General features: G+C 36.5%; 1 protein-coding gene across 1 annotated transcript in view; it reads right to left on the minus strand.

Annotated features, from left to right (window-relative positions):
- Nucleotides 1-24,991, minus strand: part of LOC114023500 (WD repeat-containing protein 19-like) — a 181,736-nt gene that overhangs the window by 128,540 nt on the left and 28,205 nt on the right. The window contains exons 7-9 of the mRNA XM_027836165.1: nt 8,833-8,913; nt 6,713-6,825; nt 404-577 (exon numbers count right to left, since the gene is read on the minus strand). Coding sequence (XP_027691966.1) covers nt 404-577; nt 6,713-6,825; nt 8,833-8,913 — 368 coding nt within the window. The remainder of the gene's footprint in view (nt 1-403; nt 578-6,712; nt 6,826-8,832; nt 8,914-24,991) is intronic.

Here is a 24,991-nt window from a genome sequence, read left to right on the forward strand (position 1 = left end):
AAGTATCACAGAAAAGAATGTGAAACCTTCTAAATATAACATAAACAAAGGCAAAATGAAATGGACTTAGTGTACAATTATCCAGATAATTTCCCAAAAAGGCAATTAAACAAAAGTGAAAATATCTTTCTTTTTATTTTAATTATGCAGAATGGTTATTTATTTTGCTGTTTTTCAAACTTCAGAGTCAGGATCCTTGGGAAAGCTGGGAGAGACAATAAATCCCCTTTTCTGGGATTTTTGTTAAATCTAATTAATATGTAGCAGTAACTATGACAAATCTAATTTTATGACAAAAATTATTTAAATAACTTTTCAGCGAAATTTTTGTAAGTCCAAATGTGGTATTTAATATAAAAACATACCATTTTAGTATAATTAAAGTAATTTGACTGTTACCTACCAGTTGTCCCCACATGATGCAGCTTTATTTAATGACTGAGATATTGCAATGTTGGTTAGGTTGTCTTTATGGTCACAAGTTTGAAAGATTTCTTGACCAATTTCTTGAAAATGTGTTGAGATAACCACAATATATCCATGTGAAAAACCAATCATGATGTAGCCATCACCAAACCTGAAGTAAAAGTGAATATTAAATATGCAGCACAAAGGTAAATGTGCAGGATTTTTTTGCTTAGTTTTAAAATACAAGAGCAATATATCAATTCTATTATTCTCTAGTGATTATCACTAAATATCTTATAAGATGAGGCTCCTATGGGGGCAGCTAGGTGGTACAGTGGATAGAGTACCAGCCCTGAAGTCAGGAGGACCTGAGTTCAAATGCCTCTTCTTGAAGAAGAGCCTCAGACCAAACACTTGACACTTACTAGCTGTGTGACCCTAGGCAAGTCACTTAACCCCAATTTCCAAAAAAAAAAAAAAAAGAAAAGATTAGGCTCCTAGCTATAGAGCCTATGGACAGAGTTAAGATTAAATTTGTTTTTTAATTCTATTATAGGCAAAATCCTGTTTAAGTGACGCTTAACATACAAATATAAAATAATTCATACTACATGAGATAGTCAGATCCTGACCCTGGCTAGTGGTTGCAGAAATGGAAAGGAAGGCATGATAGGATGAATTATGGCTGAGGAATTAACAGGAGTTAGGAATTTAATCAATATGATACAAGCAAAGAGTAAGAGATGATTTTGAAGTAAGAGATTGTGACTATAAATAAAAGCATTGAAGACTGCAGTAAAGAAACTATCTGATACAAAGTTGAGAAATGTTAACAATATAAAGGAATAAAATAGATTAAAGGAATATACTTTACTAAAGAAGGGATTAAAATGTCTCTATTTGCATATGACTCAGTTGCACAGCTACTGTTTTACCTAAGGTCACACAGGCAGCACTGGCAATGTCAGAGGGAAGACTTAAACTCCACAGCCTGTATATGTTCTATTACACTATCTTGCCTCCTGAGGCTGAGTGACTTGCCCATCATCACAGTATATGTCAGAGGTAGGACCTGATCCAAGGTCTTCCTGATGCCTAGACTGGCCCTCTTCCTACTACCCACTGACTCTTTAAGATCTTATAATCTTATTTTTAAAAAATAACAATTGCCACTTATGCATTAATAGCTGATGTAGAGGATGAGGATGTAGAGAAATTCTTTGAAAAACTTAACAAGATCATCCAAATAATTAATATATTTTAATATTTTGTAACTTCAAAGCAAAAATGGGCATAAGATGGAATATATATGTGTTTCCACATATTTATATATAACAAATATTCCAAAACGTTTTTCATAATTAAAGCAACAGAGGCAAAGAGGTTTATAGCCAATACAGAAGTTTCACTTTTATATTTCAAAAATATTTTCTTCAAGAAGAGAGATGGGAGGTGCAGGACATGATAAAGCCCAAATAAAATCATCCCCTTAAATGAAATGTATTCTATTTTGACAGGAAATGATTAGTCTTTAATAAACAGATAGATATGCCTACTGTGTGCTAGGAACTATTCTAAGCACTGGGGATACATATACGAGCAAGACAGTCCTATCCTAAAAAGGAAGATAACACATAAAGGGAACTCAGGAGATGGGGGAGTTTTGGGGCAAAGTGGTTAGAGGAGGAAGAGAAGACATTAGTAAAGTCATGACTGAAGCCCTTTCTGAAATAGTGGCAGTCACCAATCAACAGAGTAGGCCTCAGGACATAGATTTCTCCAGGGGCAGCAAGTAATTTCTGAGTCAACCATCTGGATACAGTCAAACCATTAAATTTTTGGAAAAAGAGATAAATCAATAATAAACTAGAAGTAAATAATTAATGAGAGTATGGCACACAATTGAGTCAACTCCAACCCGACCTATTTAAATAAGCTGATACTGAAAGTGTTAAAAAACTGACATTGACACAGATTGTCACCATTTCTAAGGATGTTTAACTAAGGATATAAATCAATCACTAGGACGTTTGTAGAGATACATATAATCACTATAACAAAGTGACCAAAATAGCCTAGAAACTGCCTCAGCCAGCAAATATGATCTCCTTGCCACATGAAGAGATATGGCAGCCAGGGACAATACTAGTTTAATAAAAACTCATCTTAAAGATTGGAGGACAGTGGAAGATTGAGCAATATTGCCTCATAAAATCAAAAGAAATAGCAAACAAGGTTATAAAAAGCTTGATGAGACATCCAACTAAGTCAAAATGTCATAAGAGCAGTTATAGGCAAAAGTGGTTAACAAATATTTTTAAAATAGAAAATACTGTAAAAAATTTCTATAATCAATCAAAGAATGTATTAAGCACCTACTATATTTCAAGAATTGTATTAGGAAGGCTGCTTTGGATGCAAAGATAAAAATTAAATAGTCCTCATCCTCAAGGAGTTAACATACATTGAGGAAGACAATATTTATATGCATAAATATATGGAACATATACGCAAAATAGAAACAAGGTGATTTTGTGGGGTGAGGAGGCATTAGCAACTAGGACCATCTAGAAAAGGGTTCACGGAGAAAGTGACATGAGCTGAGTTTTGAAGGAAATTAGGACTTATAAGTAAGGCAGAGGTAAGAAGTGTTATTCTAGGCATGGGAGACAGCTTATGCAAACACATGGAAACTAGATGAAATGTCATATGTAAGGGACAGCAAGAAGGTCAGTTTGGTTGGACTGTAAGGTGCAAGAAGAAAAATAAAGTAAAATAAGGCTTGAAAGATAGGTTTTGTCCAGACTGTGGAGGGTTTTAAATAACAAACTCTTTTTTTCTGTAAGTGACAGAGGAGTCACCACATTTGGATCTGATATCACAGGGCCCACAAGGCTATAAATATTTCCACAAGGAAATAAAAATGGCACTAAAGAAAACAAAGATGGGAAGAATAGCTGGACTACACAGTGTATACTCAGGAATTCTGGGCTGGAAGATAACATGATTTTAAGACTATTAAGGGTGAATTAACCCCTTACTGTACATCTGAGAGCAGGACACTAATGGTTTGGGGGCAACTGAACCTTAGACCTCTCTTTAAAACCCTAAAAGGTTGGCATTTTGTAATATTTGTAACTACCACCTTGTATTGGTAATTTTGTACTTCTATAAAATGAGAATATACAAGCACTAAGGATATCATCAATTAATTAAATTCACACAAACAAATACGATTTTAAATATTAAGAGTCTACTATGTACAAGACTCTGCACTGAGTTCTAGGGATACAAAGAACAAAACAGTTCCTGGTCTCAAGAGCTTACACTCTACTTAAGGACACAGATAAGAAAATAAAGTCATTTCAGGGGCAAACGAAAACATTAAAAACTGGGACAATCAAGAAAAAATTCCTAAAGGAGAGGGGCACCTGAGTTGAGTCTTAAAGGAAGCTAGGACACTTAAGTGTGACAAAGTTAAAAAAAAAAAAAGAGGAGTACTACAGTCATGGGTAACAGCTTATGAAAAGACATAGAGTTGGACTATGGAATGCTGTGTTCATGAACCAAAATGTAGATTATTCTATCTAGAACATAGAGATAAACACCTATTCTGAACATGCTGAGTTTGTGGAGATGTCCAAAAGGGAGTTGCTGGTGTAAGACTACAGATTAGGAGGGAAGTAAGGGCTAGACATATTGAGTCATCTACATAAAAACAAATAGGTTTAAGAAGAATGAGGCAGAGGGAAAGACTGAAATATAGGCGACTGTGATCAAAGAGAATATCAGAGTTTATAGAGCTTATGGAAGTCACATAGTTATGAGTGGTAATAAGATCAAAGTATGACTGTCTCTACAGGCTGGGATGGAGTGAAGTTGGAGGTGACAGGAATGGAAGAGTCTGATGCACTAGGAAGCCAGAATGTCTGAAAGAATATCAACATGTACATTCAAGTCCCCAAGAATTTTAGCAAAGGTTGGCATGTAGAAGATAACAGTGGACTAGGCATTTACTTCCTTGGGGGAGAAAGCCCTGAGGTCTAGTATGCAACAGCAGTCAGGATCTGGATAGGATAATAGAGATAAATGGAATGAACCTCAACAGAGAAGTTGTTGAGTAATAAGTTCAAAGAGTGAATCTGGAAGTTAGAGTGAGGAACCAAAGGTAGGTTTAGTCTTCCTTTTGACCATTTTTGGAGGATATAAGTAAGGATAGGCTAAGCTGTCCTGAATGGGAAGTGAGTAAATGCAAAGTCAAACTATCTCACTATATTAGCCACCTCCAGGCCATGCTTCATATCCCATCCATTCCAGGCATCTTGCCATCAGCCCTTTTCCAGCCATTCTTAATCTCAGTGCTTTCCATGTGAGACTAGCCCCAATTTATCCTGTATATATCTTGTTTGCATGTTGTCTTCCCCATTAGACTGTGAGCTCCTTGAAAACAGGGGAATGGTTTAGTTTTTTTTTTTTTTTGCCTTCTTTATATTCCCAGTGCTCAGCACAGTGCCCACACATAATAAGCCTTTAATAAATGCTAGCTGACTTGATTTGACTTGCCTTGTCCCAAGGTGCATAACCCAATCCTCCTTCCCGCTTTTCATTACTTGCTATGAGAATAATAACCAATTTAATACTCCTGATCACTATTTCTTTAATTCCCCAGATGAGAACTGTCTTCCCTGGGCACCACTCCCATTTAACTCCCCATAACAGAATGTAAACTCATTGAGGTCAGGGACTATATCACGTCTGTATCTATATTCCTAATACTTGGTATAGTACCTGGCACAAAGTAGATGTTCAATAATTTTTCACTCACTTATACAATTGTGAAATGAAGAGATCTAACATGAAAGGAAGTTTATTAATGAAAGCACATAAGTTCCAGAAAAGACTGTGAGAAGGCTCTCTCAAGGGGCAGGGCTAAAGTCGATGGGAATGAACTGGATGTGGTAGCAAGAGAAGGCGTTTTCACCTAAGAGACTCATAGCTCTGAATCACAGGAAAGGTAGAGGAAAAAAAAGAGATAGTTAGCTAGCCATAGACGGTTCATTTTCTCAGATTTCTCAATAAGCAGTGGCAGCTCCTTTCTGAATCCATCTCAATGGTAATAAAGAGGGAGTCTCTGTTGTTTTCTTACCTCCCCCCCCATATCTGAGACTCTGGTCCTGGGATAGGTATAAATGGTTGCTGAATGGTTACAGAAGATGAAGACTTGTTAATTTTCTCAATATTCCCAAATGAACAATAGCACCTTTTTACCCATTGGTTGTAAGAGCAAACTGAGTTATCAATTTTTTTAACTCTTGATACGAATGATACGAAGGTATGAGAAGTGAATAGGCAGGCTTTCATAAGCAAAATTCCACAAAAGATTATATCTTTACAGTTACACAGTTGATTGAATAGTGTAGAGTATAAAAGATTGCACTGTGTTTGTTGGCAATAACATTTGATTTCATAAAGCAAAACATTACCTTCAAGACTCTCCTCCCACAAAGTATCTGCCATCAACACCAAAATAATAAATGATTCCTTGAGATACTTTGTTTGATGACCCTATAATTATTACTGTTAAATGAGGCAGCAAACAGGGAGGTATATGCTTGACAAAGGTGTTTATCATTGTCAATAAAGTTTGTTCAAGACAATCTTAAATTGAACAGATATTCCCTATAGATGGTCAGGTCATGCAGATGTTCCTGTTCTGGGATTGTGCTGACTGCATAATCACTCAAAAGAATTAGGCCTAATTATCCATATAGGAAAAAAAAGTCTATTGTCCAGACTATAAATATAGTTGAATGGACAATCCATAAAACCAATAAACCAGGACATATAACTTTGCCAAATACTACTTGTGGACAACAGTCTACAAAATATTATGAATGAAGAGATGCACAGGACAAGTGCCATAAAGGATATCATCAGATGGATATATGACTGGAGAAGGAGGTAAGCTGATTATATAGAAAGAGTGGGAAATCACCTGTGAAACGTCAAAGATCTAGAGTGGAGGACTCTCTGTGAAGGACTTGTATGGTGGTATAGTCACACAAGATAGGAAGATTGCAATCTATACAATTGTAGAACTACTGAGATCACAGAGCCACTGATAGATCAAAATGTAGGCTTAGTTGGGCAGGGAACAATAAGTTCATAATCAAGAAAAGACATCATAACTTAGCAAACAAAATAGGGACAAGACTAGGACCTATGATTCCAGCTGAAGAAGTAACTGAAGCGCTTGAAAAATCAGTAAAAATAGTTCATTATCATGATGATGGCAATGACTTACCAATGATAACAAACAACGTTGCCATAGTGCTGCTGGAATCCCAGATCAATTGGATTTTCTGGACAATTCACATTAAACAGAAACAAATTCTTCTTGCCAACCACCACACTTATCTGTCAATGGACAAAGTATTAGCAACCTAAATTACAAAACGTAATAAAATTAAACAAAATTAATATGGGCTCAAAAACCATAAAACAATAAATTGCTATAAAAATAATGCACTATGGGAGCCCAAGCAAAGACTAAGAGTCTTAGGTAATTGCCTGTTGTGCTGAGAAGCTAAGTAACTTCCTCAGAGTGACGCATCCAGTAAGTGTGAGAGAGTGCATAAGAAGTCCAGCAGTCCTCACTCTGAGACTGGCTCTCTATCCACTGTATCACACTGCTTCTCACTGTATCTTACTAATTAGCAGTAATAATAGCAAAGTTCTTTTAACAACTCTAAACTCTTCTGTAAAACAACTCATCTTTTCAATACCTATATTCTACCAGTGCTGCTGTATGGCTGTTAGTCATACAACATTATAGTCTCTGAAGCACTGAAGATGAGTTATTCAAGAACAATGGAGGGGTACTTGCTAGATGTAAGTAGGCTGCAACACATCACAAGCCAGCATTATAGAAGAGAACTAGAGGAAAGGATACCTCAAAGAAATGTACAAGCAAATTAGAAGGTCCTGATCAGGAGGCAAGAGTGAAGGACAACCCATAGACAGCAATCTACTTCACTGGTCTCCTCAAGAGAAGTGAAGACTTCACTTCTCCATCACCATGTTGGTGGGATTCCTGGGGCTACATTTTGGGAGGATACGAACAGGAGCCACACAGGAGATGGCTAGGTTGTGGTCTTCATTATTGGAGGTAACAGTCACCATTGTGAAATCAGGGATCCACTTGAGCAACTGAGACATTAGGGAGAGCCAGTGTGATAGAACAGAAGGCATACTGGACTTAATATTACAATATCTGTGTCCTAGGCCTGGCTCAACCACTTACTTTCTATATCATCATGGGAATTTGACCTCATCTCTCTTAACCTCAACTTCTTCATCTGTAAAATTGAGACAATGTTTGCACAACTTTCACAGGGTCACTATGAGAAAAGCACCTACAAGGAGGTGAACTGTTATAATGCCCAAGATATTTTTAATGCCAAAACATGTCAGTATTTCAATAATTTATAGAAACTTTCACTTTTTAGGTATAAGTACTTCATAGATCATAATTCCTCCACAGATCCTCAACATCTAGCAAATGGAGCAATTGCAACAACCAAAAAACAAGTAACTAACTTTCTGATAATGAATTTTTATGAACTCAGATACTCTAATTTTCAGATGATAAAAAATCCTTCACCAGTCCCTTAGTCAAGGTCTTTCCAGCTTGTCCTTCAAAGGAATAGCTTTTGAGAACCTAGGATCTCTTGTATGCTATGATGAGGCATTACTGCAAAATCTTATTAAAGCATTTTTACCTTTATAATTTTCAAAGATTACTATCAATTATTATTGAAAAATATTATGTTTATGTGCATATAATTTGAAAATGTAAGCAGCACTTCTATGTTCATAAAAACTACGAATGTGTAGCTATCCTGTCCTTGCAAAAGACTTCACCAAGATGAATAGGGTAAGTAATGGCTGAAATAGGACAGGAAATAGATAAAAATATCTCCTCAACAGTCTCCTATATCTCTCTCCTGAAATAAATTTCATTTAATGTTCATATAGAAGGCTTTATCATATAAGGAAAAGAGCCTGTGAGTCAGGAGACCTGGACTCTGTTCTCAGCTTCGCCACTAACTTTCTGTATGAACTTTGGCAAATTATTAATCTCCCCAATACTCAGTTTCCTCACTCTTCAAATAAAGGGCTCAAAAGAATTATTTTATGATGCCTTCTAGATCTAAAATTCTCTTTCACTCCTCAGTATCCCCATATGAAAATTACTATGTGAGGTGCTATCAGGAACAGGGAGATGTCTAAGATGTAGTCCCTGGTTTCATGGAGCTTACAACCTAATAGGAAAGATAAGACATGTTCAGGAAGGGCTTTGACAACATCCATACATGCAAAGGCAACAACATAAAGACATCTTGTTTCAAACTGAGTTCTTACAGTATTTTCAGTTGTTATTGCTCTGTTTTCACTCCTCATCATTGAAAACTGCATATCACTAAGTTCTGTTTTCAAAAGAACCTAGAGAGAAAAATGCACAATAATTTTTTAAAATGTTTTGAATAATACATTTCAAACTTTAAAGTCAAATCAATTCTTTATTGAGTTCCTACTATACTGAAGATCCTGTGGAAGATAACAAGAAGTAAGAAGAGACAAGATCTTTGCCTCTCAAGGAGATTAAGTCTAGTTGAAGAGTCCTAAAAACATTAAAAATCAAGTAACGATAGAAATTAATATTTAAATAATTTATTCATTATTTATTATAATTTATTATTTAGATAACTCAATACAATTGAAGAGATATATACAAAAGGAAATAAAGGATTAATTATCAGGATTAGAGACAGTAAGTGTAAAAGAACTTGCAAGAGAAATAAAACATTATTTGAAGTGGTCAGGGAAGATTGTATGGACTAGAAAATACCTCAGCCAAATATTCAAGGGTAGGCAGGATCTGGTAGACAGAAAAGAAGGGAGGGAATTCTGAGCAGGGAAAAATATATATCAAAAACATGTAAGTGGAAAAGTACAAGCTGTACTTGAAGGGACAGTTTGTAAAGCAACTCGGTTAGAAACATGTAGGAGACAAGATTGGAAAGCTATGCAGAAGTTCTATGGAATGTTCCAATTTTTGTCAAAGGTACTACCATCTTTTCAGGCACAAAGGTTCATAACCTCTGAATTATTCTCAGTTCCTCATTCTCCACATAATCCAACAATCGCCAGATCATGTTTCTATCTCCACAACTATCACATCTGTCACTTCCTCCCTGCTGCCTGTCCCCACTTCAATACCTCCATCACAAAGCTGCCAAAGTGGTTTTCTTTAAGCATGGATCTGACCATATCACTCCCCTACTCAAGAAACTCCAGTAGCTCCTTGTTGCTCCTAGGATAAAATAAAAACTGTTTGATTTTTAAAGCCCTTCACATCCTAGCCCCAACTGTCATTAAGCATTTCAGCCTTATTATCATTACTCCTCTTCCCACATTCTACAGTCCAGCCAAATTGGACTTCTCCTTGTTCCCAACAGACAGTCTGTATCCTGACAACCTAGAGCCAATATTCACCAGTCAGAAGCCCAGTGCTAGGGCATAAAGTAGAATACTCCGATGGGTTTGAAATAGAGGCTAAAGTGCACAAGCATGGCAACACAAAGATGTTCAGGGTCTGGGTGTGGATTCCATATAGTGGACACGTACCTTCCTTTCCTCTGCCACATACAATTCCTCACCATTTTCAAGATGGACCTCAAATGCCACTTTTACATAAAGCCCTTCTGATCCCTCTAACTGCTGGTACCTTTCCTCCCTAATTATCCTGCATTTAGTTAACCTTGTATTTATTCTATACACATTCATTTATCTACTGTATATCTTGTCTTCCCTGCTAGAATCTCCTTGAAATCAGAGACTGTTTCATTTTTTTGTTCCGCTATACCCACGGTCAAGTACAGTGTACTAAAGAAATGCTTACCAATTTACTGATCAATTGATCATTTCATGTTCCCCAGCATTTGGCAAATGACATGACCAAAATCCTGTTGGAGGGTATGTTTTAGAGTGTAAGGCTTAAATTCATCCCAATTAAATTTCATGTTAGATTCAGCCCAACAGTCTAACTTGTCAAGCTCATTCTTTTTAAGTTTTTTAATGGCCTTTGTTTTTACACCACAATCATTTCCCCTTGTCCTTCTCCCCTTCACTGAATAATCTCTTGCAACAAAGAAAAATATCTAAGCCAAACCAGCAGGCACAGTAAACACATCTGACAATATCTTCCACAATCTATATCTGTAGCTTGAGGTAAGTTGGATCATCAGTTCTCCGAGATTAAGATTGATCATTATTATTAATAAGACCAAGTGTCAACCTGGAACTTATTATAATATGTGTGGAAAACAATGGTTTTAAACTTAATTTCTTTCAATCTGCTTTCCAGTTTTCCTAGTTCTTTTCTAATAGAAAATACTTCACTTGTATTTTTTCATTTTATCAAACACTAGATAAATGTATTCCATTGCTACTCAGTCTTGCTTATCTAATCTGCTCTGCTCCATTGACACATTTTTTTCTATTTTTAACCAGTTATTTTTAACCAAATATTTTGAGCTTATTATTTTATAAAATAGTTTGGGAATTAATATGTCACCTTAATTCCAACTTTTTTCCACTATTTTCCTCGAGATTCTAAACCTTTTGCTTTACCAAATGGATTTTGCTATTTTGCCTAGTTTTAGAAAGTAACCCCCTTAATAGTCTGATTTGTCTATCACTAACTCGGTACATTAATTTAAGTAAATTTTACTCAATTTTCTTACAATAGCCTAAGGATGGACAATAAATTTCCCTTTGATTCTTTGTCCTCACATATTTTGGGGAAAATGTTTTGTAGTAGTATTCAAATAATATTTTACAGATAAGGAAATTAAGGCACAAGAGAGGTTAAGTAACTTGTCCAGAGTCACATAGCTAGTAAGTGTCTGATGAAGTATTTAAACTCAGGTCTTCCTAAGTCCAGAATTCTACTATGCCATCTTTGTCATTACTATGTTTTGGTATTACAGATAATACTAGTTCTTAGTTTAAGAAACATACATATCAGCACAAGAAAGGCACACCTATGATTTTTAGATTCTATAACATAAATCAGTTGGTATTTTGAACTTTTTCTGAAGCTATTTATATAATCATAGGGCTTTTTTTATGTTTTCCTAATGATGAACTATCCTTGATTCCTAGTTATAAATATAATCACAATGAATAATTTTTGATACATTACTAGTCTTTTGCTAAAATTACATGTAAAATTTTTGAATAAATGGTCATTAATAATATTGGTCTAGAGTTCTATATCTCTGCTTTACCCATCACTGATTTGGGTTTCAGGCCCATTTTTGTCCCATACAACTTTAGTCAAATGCCTTCTTTTTGGTAATTTAAAAATTGCATCTGTATAGAGCTTTAAGGTTTACAAAACACTATATATATATATATATATATATATATATATAATATATATATATAGCATACACATGTATGTCCTTTAAGTTTTCAGTATTGCTGGCAAATAATTATGGACAATAGTTTCACGTAATTGCTTATTTATTTTCTATTGGCTATGAATTCACCATATAAATTTTTTATTTTGGTAATCTGATTTTTCTCACTTTTAAAAAAAATCAAATTAACTAATAATGGTGTTGCAATGTTGCTAGTTTCTAAAAAAAAATAGCTCTTAGGAGAAACCTCCCCCCAACTCTCCTGCAGAGGTGGGAGGACAAAGGATTCAGGAATATTACATATTTTTAAGATTTTTTTCCAATATATTGATTTTGATTATTTTTTCCTCTTCTTTTTCTTTTATCAAAAAAAAAACCTGTTACATGGGATGGCTCTTTGGGAAAGGGGAAGGGGAAGGAAACAAAGGGGAAATCTGGACAATGTAAAAACAAAAGAATACAAAATTTGAAATATTCATTGTTTGCAATACCTAAAATCTTTGTTTTTGATTTTATTTATTTCTCCTCTGATTTTAAAGGTTTTTTCCTTTTGTGCCTATTTGGGTTTATTGATTTTCGAAATTTTTTAAATTGTATGCTTCATTCCTTAATCTTCTCCTTTTCTATTTTGTTGCTACATGTTTCTGAGGACTACTTTAGCTGAATCTCCATAATCCTGGCATACTCCTGCATTTATTTTCTTTTACATCTCTACTCATTGTTTCTAACTATTTATACTTTGACCTATTCTTTGTTTAGGATGTCATTTAGTTTTCTATTTTTTGCTTATATTCCCTAGATTAATTACTAGTAGATTTGGAGCCTGACTCAGAGTCTCAAAGACCTGGGTTCAAGTCCCACCTCTTACAAATAATGGCTCTGTGACCCAGGACAAATCATCTAACCTCTAAGTGTTGTAAGCCAGAGTTCTCAAACAAGCCACGGCTGCATTGTGGCTGGCAAAACTCCCAAGTGAGAAAGAAAAGATTCAAATATAGTTGGGAAATATTTAACAAAATAAATAAAAATATAATAGAACACAAACGTTAATATGTGGTTTTCAACATTGGTTATGTGGCCAGCAGGGATCCCTATCAACAGTTTAATGGTACCCATTTTTTTTGACTTTGACACCAATTGCTCTAAGCAATTCTCAAAGACAGTTGCAGAAAATTGTGTCAAGATGTATTGGTGAGTTTCCTCAGTCAGAAGTTCATTATACAAATAAAATCACCTATCTACTTGCCTCCCTTTTTCTGATTTGAGACTCTTAGTAAGTAGGGTAGTAGTATTAGAAAAACACAAGTTCTGTATAAATCAAAGCTACTGACCCTGAGGATAGGATGCACGGAGATAATTTGAGAATTATTGGCTTTCCAGGAAAAAAAAAACAAGATAAAATGAAAAATCTGAATATCACACTTAAGCAAATAATACAACAAAATTACTAAGGAGTATTAAAAAGGAACAGTTAAGGTTTGATTCATAAGATCACTGACAGAAATTTTAGCCTTAAATCACACGAAGATTGTGGTGAAACTTAAGAATTTCATGTCAAACAACAAATATTACTGGCAATCAAAAGAAAGATCTCCAGCTACTAAGGAATTATTAAGGAGACTACTAGTTGTCTCTAAGAAATCAGGGAACAGATTAGAAGATACTAAGGGCATGTGTGTAGGTCAATTATGTTGGAATACTCTCCAAAAAAAAAAAAAAAAGATGGAAGGTAGAGAAAGAAGGATGCACTGGAAAAAGGGGGAAGGGACAGGAAAATGAGGGAAATTATCTGGCATAAAAGAGTCACTGAAGGAAAAGCTTTTATAGTAGAATGGAAAATGGGAAGGAGGCAGGCAATGCTTGAGCCTCACTCTCATCTGAATTGGTTCAAAGAGGGAAAAATACATACATATGAACACTCAGTTGGGTACAGAAATCTATCTTATCCAACAGGGAAGTTGGAGAGGAAGAAATTAAGAAAAAGTAGGGGTAGTAAGGAATTATTTTATAGGGCTAGAAAAAATAATAAAATTAATCTGGAAGAACAATAGGTCAAGAATATCAAGGGACTCAATGAAAAATAAATGTGAAGGAAGACAGCTTGGCAATACCAGATTGCAAACTATATTACAAAGCAATAACCAACAAAACAATCTGGTACTAGCTAAGAAATAGAACGATTGATCAGTAGACTAGATAAGGAACATAATACATAGTAGGAGTGTTTGATAAACTCAAAGATCCAAGCTTTGGGGCAAGAACTCACTATCTGACAAAAACTTCTGGGAAAACTGGAAAGCAGTTTAACAGAAATTAGGCATAGAGCAACATTTCACACCATATACCAAGTTAAGGTCAAAATGAGTACATGAGTTAGATGCAAAGGATTATATAAGCAAATCGCGGAGCATAGAAATTTTATGTGTCAGATCTATGGATAAGGGAAAATTTTATGACCAAACAAGAGAGAAAAAGAATCAAGGGAAATAAAATGGATAATTCTGATTACATGAAAATAAAAAGGTTTTATATGAACAAAATGAATGTAGCTAAAAATAGAAGGAATGCAGAAAATGGGGAGAGGGGAACTTTATACAAGTTTCTCTGATAAAGTCTTCATTTCTCAAATATAAAGGGAACCCATTCAAATTAAAAAAAAAAAAATAGGAACTATTTCCCAGTTGATAAATGGTCAAAGCATATGAATAGGCAGTTTTCAGAAGAAATCAAAACTATCTATAGTCATGTGAAAAAATGCTCCAAATAACTATGCATTAGAGAAATGCAAATTAAAACAACTCTGAGATACCATCTCACACTTATCAGATTGGCTAACATCATAGAAAAGGAAAGAGACAAATGCTGGAAGTAATATGGGAAAACAAATGTGACACTAATGCACTACTAGTGTAACTGTGAACTAATCCAACCATTCTGGGGAACAATCTGGAACTGTGTCCAAAGAGATATAAAGCTGCACAAACCCTTTGACCCAGCAATACCATTACTAGGTCTATAGTCCAAAGAGATCAAAGAAAAAGGAAAAGAGGAACAGATATATATACAAAAATATTCATAGGAATTCTTTTTGTGATGACAAAGAATTGAAATTGAGGGGATGTCCATCAATTGGGGAAAGACTGAACAAGCTGTGGCATATGATTGTAATGGAATACTATTTGCTTTAAGAAATGACTAAGTGGTTGGTTTCAGAAAAACCTGAGATTTATGTGAATTGATACAAAGTGAAATGAGCAGGACCAGAACATTGTACATAGTAACAATAATACTGTAAAGATGATCAACTATAAAAGACTTAGCTACTCTGATCAATATAATGATCCAATTCCAAAGGACTTATATGATAAAAAATGCTATCCACCTCCAGAGAGAGAACAACATGTTCTCTGAATGCTGATTGAACCATACTTTTTCACTTTATTTTTCTTGGATTGGTTTTTTGGGGGGAGAAGGGGAAGAATTGTGCTTTTTATTTTTTTTTTGCAACATACCTAAAATGGAAGTATTTTGCATGATTTCATATATGTAATTGTTATCATATTGGTTGCCTCCTCCCTGGGTGGGGGAGAGGCTGGAGGGACACAATTTGGAACTCAAAAAAATTTTTGAATGAATGTTACAGATAGGATATGTAAGAGACTGGGAGTAATCTCAAAGACAAGGCAGCAAAATGAAAAACTATAAAGAGTCTCTTGAAGAAGGTGGGATTTTAAGTAAAATTTGGAGACAGAGAATCAAAGAGGCAGAGATAAGAAGAGAAAGTATTCCAGGGATGGGGGACAGCCAATGAAATTGCCTGTATTCAGGAAATGGATTATTGTGTCCAAGAACAGCAAGAAGGCCAGTATCACTAGAGTGAAAAGTATGTGGAATGGAGAAAGGAGTAAGAAAACTGGAAATGTGGGAAGGGTCCAGGCTATCAAGGGTTGAATGCCAAATAGAATTTTATATTTGACCAGAAGGTGAAACGGAGTCATTAAAGTTCAAGTAGGAGAAATAATGGTCAGATTTATGCTTTAGGAAGCAGGATCACTTTGGCAGCTGAGTGAAGTATGGACTGGAGTGGGGAGAGACTTACAGCAGGGAGACTCACTAGCAGTCCAGGCATGAGGTGACAAGGGCCTGCACCAAAATGGTGGCAGTGTCAGAAAGAAGGGAGAATATATGAAAAGTGTTACGAATGAAGAAACTGGAAGAAGATTGGTGCAATTGATCAGATACTGTGAATGGAAGGGCAGGAGGGAGAGAAATGAGAGAGATAAAAGAGTCAAGAATGACCACCTAGGTTCCCAGCCTGGTTGAATAGGATGGTGACACCCTTAATAATAACAGAGAAGTTAGAAAGAAGGGAGGGTTCAGTGGAAAAGATAATTAGTTCAGTTATTATTTTGCATCTAGTGCATTACTTAACACTTCTGTTTAATTCTGACAGTGTCATTCATGATTTGAATCACCAAAAGTGGTTAATAGTCATCTGTTTTGAAAAATCTTGGGAAATTCTCTGACACATCATTCTCCTGCACACAAAGCTTAGGTGGCTCCTTATGGTCTCTATAGTATAACACAAATGTAGTATCCTTAAATAAACTGACTCCACCCTATCTTTCCGGGCTTATTACACAGAGGTTATGGTTCTTTTTGAGAACGAAGGACAAACAACAACATAGTGTTCCTCTTCATACACTCTCTAGTACAGCCAGACTAGCTGTTACTGTTTCTCCTTCAAAACTACCTTATATTTACTTTGTATTATATTTTGAGTGTATGTCTACAATGTTGTGTTCCTTTACGCAATGTAAACCTCTTGAGGTACCTAGCAAAAGTAGGAGCTTAACAAACACTTGCTGATTAATCAGTGACTAGGGATGGAGAACATGTGTATACGTTGTCTCCCCTTACGTAGGCTCTTTAAAGAAATTGGCACATGATAGGAGCTTAATAAATGTTTGTTGATTAATTGCTTGGGCAAGGATGAAGCATAGCAAACAAAAGACTGGTAATAATATATTTGCCAGGAATCTTACAAATCAATTTCATTTACAGGCTAATTATGTTAAGGAGAAGAGAGGTTTTAAACTGAAAAGAGTGAAGTAGAAAATTGCTTAGGTCAATCCACCAAGTTAAATAAGAGAGTAGCTTCAACAGAAGTATGTTAACAGTAGAGATACCCAAAAATTCATAGGAAACAAAATCCCAGAAATGAGCTAGCCACAAAACTCATGACCTCTATGGCCCTTGATGATAATTGGGTTCACAGGGGACACATGTATCACCTCATATTTGAATGTAAGTAGTTTATTCTTTAGACCTTGATTAATCCTCACTCATGTTTACATTTTTATGTTTTTCCTGACTCCTATGTTTACACTTCAAAGTTCTTATGCAACTCTAGTGTTTTCTTCAGAAATTTCTGGAAGTCCTCTATTTCATTAAAGATCCATTTCCCCATCCACCCCACTTCTCCTCTTGGAAGATTATTTTCAGTTTTGCTGTGTACGTTATTCTTGGTTATAAGCCTATATCTTGCCTTCTGAAATAGTGGATGTCAAGATCTCTGCTCTTAAGGGGCAGCTAGGTGGTGCAGCGGATAGAGCTCTAGCCTTGGAGTCAGGAGGACCTGAGTTCAAATCTGGCCTCAGACACATGATACTCACTAGCTGTGTGACCCTGGGCAAGTCACTTAACCCCAATTGCCTCAAAAAAAAAAAGATCCCAGTTCTTTTATAGTGGTGGCTGCTAAATCATGTATGATCTGATTGTGGTTCCTCATTACATGAATTCTTTCTTTCTGACTGGCTGCAGTATTTTCCCTTTGACCTGGGAACTCTGGATTTGGGCTACAATGTTCCTGGGAGTTTTCTTTTTTGCAGGTGACCAGTAGTTTCTTTCTACTTTCACTTTGTCTTCTGGTTCTCAGGGATGTTAACAGTTTTATGTATAGAGAGGTCTACGTATTGTGAGGCTGTCCCCCTAATGTAGGATGGGGGTGCTGTGTGGTTCAAAGGGAAGTAGAATATCTCTAGCCTCTTCTCTCACCCTTCTCCAAGTGAGACTTCCAAGAGAAGCACTAAGAGCCCGAAGCTGCTACTTTGCTCTCCTCAGAGAGAGGGGGTATCAGTCTATAATTATATTTATCTGCTCCCTTAAATATTATTAGTCTAGATGATATGATCAGGTTCAATCTAACTTCTGATTACTGTATCAGTATTGGAGTGAAGCAGGACCTCAAGTTTTATATCTAAGACTTGACTCTTTTCCACTAAATACCATTCCCACAATGAAGACATATCAAAGAGCAAAGAAATCTATTCAACCAAATAGAAAAACAGAAATCAGAGAAGGTATCCATAGGAAAATATACACTAAACAATACAGAATAAAGAAGTTTCTCCTATCAAGAACAAGGTAATTCAGTTCAACCATGCAAGTTTCATATCTCACTCAAAGGGAAATTCCCTGAAGTCTTAAGTGAGCAAACTGGGATCAGAGACATGATGAAGATTGCCAGCTCCTCCCACGTCTTCCCGGAGTATTTTCCTTCAGCAACCTGAAATAAGGTTGGCTTCATCCATTTTCCCTCTTAGAGATGGAAGCCAGAAGCACCTAAAGACTGCAGGGTCTGAAACAACTCAAAGCTTGAAGAGAACTCAAAGACTGAATATAGTGAAGCACTCTCACTCACCAACTCCACCCCACCTCTCATGCAAAGCTGGGCATTCATCTCCACCAATGAGAAGACAGTCTCATACCAACGGGCTTTTAGACTGGGATTACATTATAATCTCTTAAAAGATAATGTCTAAGTAACAGTCACACTGTGCAATGACTAATTTTGATAGACTTAACCCTTCTCAGCAATGCAAAGATCTAAGACATCACCAAAAGTCTCATGATGAAAAATGCTATCCACAACCAAAGAAAGAACGATGGAGTTTGAATGCAGATCAAAGCATACTATTTGCTCTTTTTTTCCCCTTCTGTTGTGTTTTGTTTCTTCTTTCTTGTGGTTCCTCCTATTGGTTCTAATTCTTTATAACATGACTAATGTGAAAATTAAAAAAAAAAAACTATAATGTCTAGACACTTTTTTTAATCATAATTTTCAGGTAGCTCAATGATTCTTAAATTGTCTCTCCTTAATATGTTTTCCAGATCAGTCATTTCTGCTAGGAGACACCTTACATTTTCTTCCTTTTTTAGTCTTTTGACTTTTTTTTTTAATATTTCTAGTTGTCTCATGAAGTCATCAGTTTTCATGAAGACCACTGCTTGGTAAATTCTAATCTTTAAGGAGCTTGTTGCTTAAGCAAAGCTTTGTATTTCTTCTACCAACTGTTAATTCTCTTTCCAACTCTTTTCTTCCACAGTTCTCATTTCTTTTCCAATTTTTTCCTCTAGCCCACTCATTGATAAAAAAGAAAAAAACATTGTTTAATGCTTTTAAAAACGTATTTCATCTCTTCTAGGAATTCTAGTTGAATTTGTTTCCAAGTTGTTTTTCTTTAAGACTTTCCTTATAGAGATTCTAGAGTCATTCCTCTTCTGAGTTTGTATCAAGAAGCATCTGTCAGCATAATAGTTTTTTATGGTATAATTTTTTTTTTGTTTGCTCATTCTTCCAGGCTACTTCCTGACTTGGGACTTGATGTTAGAGTTGGGTTCTGTGCATTTGTGGAGTAAATTGTCCTGCTGGAGGTGCTGGTCCTACTGATACTACCTTAGGGTATTGAGTATTATAGTATTCCAGGATCTCAGGAAGAGCTCACACTAGGGACCTATAAGTTTTTAGTGCTTCCCAAGTGGTCTGATCCAGAGTAAAGTCTAGTTACTGACCCAATGGTCAGAGATTTACAAGTTTCTCATATGTGTTTGAATCTCAGCAACAGGCCTGAAGGATTGCCCCATTTGGAGTTTCAGTACACTCAGACGCAGCCACTATCGGCCAGCAGGCTCCCCTTTGGTCTGGGATTTCTGCCCTAATTATTCCTCTTGAGTCTTCTTTAGACTGGGCTGGAAATTCGAACTAACACTTTATTCTGCTCCTGAGGACTGAGTCACACAGCTACTATTTGTTTTTTGATCGTGTGGTAATCTACTACTTGAGTCACTTAGTAAATTGTCCAGGGCCCTTGGCTCTTTGTAATCCTGAATTTCACCCTGAGGTGCAGGTCCCCTCCTCTGTCAAACCTCTGGATCTATGACCTGCAAGTCAGTAGCAAGCATCAAAGATGACCGTTCCTCCATGCACGTTTAAACCTCTCTGTTTGACTTGAGACCTCTTCTTGCATGGGAGTACAGCTTTTCCCTGTAGTGAAATGTTCAGTGTGGTGTACTCCTGTCCAGACCCCATTCTCAATGTCCATAGACCTCTCTGTATCTCTGCATGTTGACCTGAACTAGAAAAATGACTATTATTTTTTTTTTAATTTTCTAATCAAGGATCAATCTGGGGACAGCTAGGTGGCACAGTGGATAGAGCGCTGGCCTTGGAGTCAGGAAGACCTGAGTTCAAATCCTGCCTCAGACATTTAACACTTACTTGCTATGTGACCCTGGGCAAATCACTTAACCCTGACCGCCTCACCAAAAAAAAAAAAAAAAAAAAAAGGATCAATCTGGGAGAAGGGCAGAGTCAAGATGGCAGAGTAAAAGCAGTGACTTGCTTGAGTTCTCCCCCAAACCTTTCCAAATACTTGTAAAAAATGACTCTATACAAATCCTAGAGCAGCAGAACCCACAAAAAGACAGAGTGAAACAAATCTCTAGCCCAAGGCAACCTGTATGGTTGATTGGAAAGATCCATTGCACCAGGCTGGGAGAGGAACACAGTTCAGTGTAGGCCACACAGGCCCAAAGACCAGGCCTCAGCGAACCTGGAGCAGGCCTCAGGTGACTGTATCACAGGCAGCTGTGGCAGTTTCCAGACTTCTCAACCCACAAATGCCAAAAATAACTTAGAAGGTCAGTAGGAAAAGTCTGTGACCATGGTGAGAAAGAAGCTCAGTCCAGCCCCAGTCCCAGCATAGCCCCAGGGCGGCAGCTGCTTCCGGGCTCTCAGCCCACAGACTGAGGGGGAATTGAGTGGCTGATCAGAGGGGGATTGCAGGGATCTCTTTACTGGTGCTATGGCAGGAATCTCTTGTTTTGCCCATGCTTGGATCTGGGTCACAGTTCTAGGTGGTCGTCCTGGGCAAGGAGGAATGCTGGCATGGTGCAGCTTGTGCTGTGGTGGAGAGGGAATCCTCCTCACAATTCCAAGGCAGAAAACAGTGCTTATGGTCACTCATAAACCACAGTACAGGCCAGGAAAGGAGTAAACACCTCATCTTTAATCATACCACCTTGGAAGAACTGAAAATTTACAGGTCCCTAGAAGTATCTCTGAAAACAGCTACACAAAACCCCTGAAGTTTGGGACAGTACATTCTCCACACTGGAAGCAGACCCCTACCTTAACAAGGAGTTTAAAAACTCAAGTAATTGGCTGAGAACATGAGCAAACTGCAAAAAAAAAAAAAAAGTCAAACCATAGAATCTTACTTGGGTGACAAATAAGATCAAAACATACAACTAGAAGACAAAGTCAAAGCTTCTACATTCAAAGCCTCCAAGAAAAATACGAATCAGTCCCAGGCCATGGAAGAGCTGAAAAGGATTTTGAGAAGCAAGTAAGAGAAGCAGAGGAAAAACTGGGAAGAGAAATGAGAGTGATGCAAGAAAATCATGAAAAACAAGTCAACAGCTCCTTTAGGAGACCCAAAAAATACTGAAAAAAATAACACCTTAAAAAATAGCCTAACCCAAAGGGAAAAGAGGTCTAAAAAGACAATGAGGAGAAGAATGCCTTCAAAAGTAGAATTGGCCAAATGGAAAAGGAAGTCCAAAAGCTCACTGAAGAAAATATGTCCTTAAAAATTAGAACAGAGCAATTGGAAGCTAGTGACTTTATGAGAAATCAAGGCATTGTAAAACAAAACCAAAAGAATGAAAAAATAGAAGACAATGTGAAATATCTCACTGGAAAAATAATTGACCTAGAAAATAGATACAGGAGACATGATTTAAAAATTACTGGACTATCTGAAAGCCATGATTTAAAAAAAAGAGCCTAGACATCATCTTTCAAGAAATTATCAAGGAAAACTGCCCTGATATTCTAGAACCAGAGGGCAAAATAGAAATTGAAAGAATTCACCGATCTCCTCCTGAAAGAGATCCTCAAAGGAAAACTCCTAGGAATGCTGTAGCCAAATTCCAGAGTTCCCAGGTCAAGAAGAAAATAATGCAAGCAGCCAGAAAGAAACAATTCAAGAATTACAATCAGAATACAATCAGAATAACCCAAGATTTAACAACTTCTACATTAAGGGACTGGAGGGCTTGGAATATAATATTCCAGAGGGCAAAGGAGACAGGATTACAGCCAACTACCCAGCAAAACTGAGTATAATCCTTCAGGGGGAAAAATGGTCATTCAGTGAAATAGAGGACTTTCAAGCATTCTTGATGAGAAGACCAGAGCTGAATAGGAAATTTGACTTTCAAATAGAAGACCCAAGAGAAGCATGAAAAGCTAACTAGGAAAGAGAAATCATAAGGGACTTACTAAGGTTGAATTCTTTACATTCCTACATGGAAAGATGATATTTGTAACTCATGAGACCTTTGTCAGTATTAGGGTAGTTGGAAGTAAAAAAAAATTGTATGTATATATAGATAGGGAGATAGATAGGGAGACAGACAGACAGACAGACAGATAGATAAGGTAGATAGATAGATAGATAGATAGATAGATAGATAGATAGATAGATAGATAGATAGATAGATAGGTAGATAGATAGATAGATAGATGGCACAGGGTGAGTTAAAGATGAAGGAGTGATATCTAGAGAATAAAATTAAGAGATGAGAGAGGATTATACTGGGAGAAGGAGAAAGGGAGAGGTAGAATGGGGTAAATTATCTCACATATAACAGACAAGAAAAGGCTTTTACAGTGGAGGGGAAATGGGGGAAGGTGAGAGGGAATGAGTGAATCTTATTCTCATAGGATTTGGCTTAAGGAGGGAATACCATACATACTCAATTGGGTATGGAAATCTATCTTACCCTACAGGAAAATAGGGATGGAAGAGGATAAGAAAGCAGGGGGATGACAGAAGGGAGGGCAGATTGGGGGAGGAGGTAATCAGAAACAAACACTTCTGAGGAGGGACAGGGTCAAAAGAGAGAATAGAATAAGTGGGGGGAGGGATAGAATGAAGGGAAATATAGTTAGGTTTCCACAGCATGACTACTATGGAACTGTTTTGCATGACTACACTTGTATAACCTTATCAAGTTGCTTGTCTTCTCAGTGAGGGGGGTGGGGAGGGAGCAAGTGAGAAAATTTGGAACCCAAAGTTTTAAAAACAAATGTTAAAAATTGTTTTCACATGCAACTGGGAAATAAGATATACTGGCAATGGGGTAGAGAAATCTATCCTGCCCCACAGGGAAATAGAAGGGGAAAGGCATAAGAGGAGATGGGATAGAAGGGAGGGCAGATTAGGGGAAGGGGTATTCAGAATGCACACTGTCTTGGGATGAGGGGAGGGAAGAGATGGGGAGAAAATTTGGAACTCAAAATCTTATGGAAGGGAATGTTAAAAACTAAAAATAAATAAATTAATAATAAAAAAGGAAAGTGAAATGAGCAGAAAAAAAGAATTAATTTGGTACATTTTATAGATCTGTTTGGATCAGTTGTTTGGGTAAGGGAAAGAAGCTCATTGTACTACGTGTTACTCTGCCATCTTGGCTCCACCCCCAGTAGCACTGTATATTAAGAAGATGAACTTACGTACAGGAAAGGGGAGAAAACACAGTTGAAAGGGTTGGAGCAAAATAAATCAATGTTCAGTACCAGAAGTAACATTGTAATTGGAATCTATAGTAGGCTACATAATAGATACGGAGTTTGGAAAATAGTTTAAAAATCTGGTACAGAAGCAGGATATAAATGTGAAGGAAGACTTCAATTTTCTGAATATCTGTTAGAACTCTCTGCTCCAAGAGCAACTAGTAATTTACTTTCTCTAACAATAACTTTAATCTTCAAAAGGTAGAGAATTGAATGAAGGAAACAGCTATTTCCAGATCTTATTTTCAACAAGAAGAAACTACTTTCTGATATTCAAATGACAGGAAGCGTGGAAGGAAGTGGCCATTCCATCTCAAAATTTAGGATAAAGAAGAGGAAAGATGGCTATGGTTTGACTAGCATCCAAGATATTAGGAGAGATTTCAAAAGGTAGAGGAAAAGGACAGGTAGAGTCCCATAGCATAAAATTCCACAAGGAAAACAGCCTATGATGGATTAGCTCTCAAGAATGATACTCTAAAGAAAAAGATACAGAGAAGTCTGGGTTTAGAAGTCAGGAAGACCTTATTTTAAAAGGGCTTCTGACAAATTATATGCCAGGAAGACCTTGGTTCGAATACAACCTCTAACAGTTACTAGCAATAAAATCACTCCTTGACCCTGATTTTGGTTAGCTATTTTCCACACACTATTTAAGAGTCATTTGAATAGCAATGGCCCTAGAGTTGTATGTAAAAATTATCTGAATGCCTTTGGTCTTAGAGTTTCATGTAAAAAAGCATCTGAATGGTTGTGGCTATGAAGTCTTAGGATGATGTTTTTGAGTGGTAGCCATTTAGGGGGATACTTCCAGGGCCCACACTAGTTGGCTGGGTAAAGGAACAGAGGAGGCTGATGTGCAGCCCAAAGGTAAAGCTGAAGGAAGTTGATTTAACATGAAAATGACATTGAACCAGATACTATTCTTTTATATATATATATATATATATATATATTTATTTATTTTTATTTATTGGATTTGAATGCATCAGATAAGATCAAGGAGATAATCGACAAATAATAAAAGTCCATGAGGTTTGGCAATTACGTGATTTTAAAAAATGTACTTCCAGTAGAATGAAAGGGAGAGAGAGGGACTAAAGTCCAGATTACTTTAAGTTAAAGGGAGAGAGGATGGCAAGGAAATGAAAGAAGAGGTATAGAGAAGCCT

Source organism: Vombatus ursinus, unplaced genomic scaffold (genome assembly GCF_900497805.2).
Source record: "Vombatus ursinus unplaced genomic scaffold, bare-nosed wombat genome assembly UNPS02014818.1, whole genome shotgun sequence".
NCBI lineage: Eukaryota > Metazoa > Chordata > Mammalia > Diprotodontia > Vombatidae > Vombatus > Vombatus ursinus.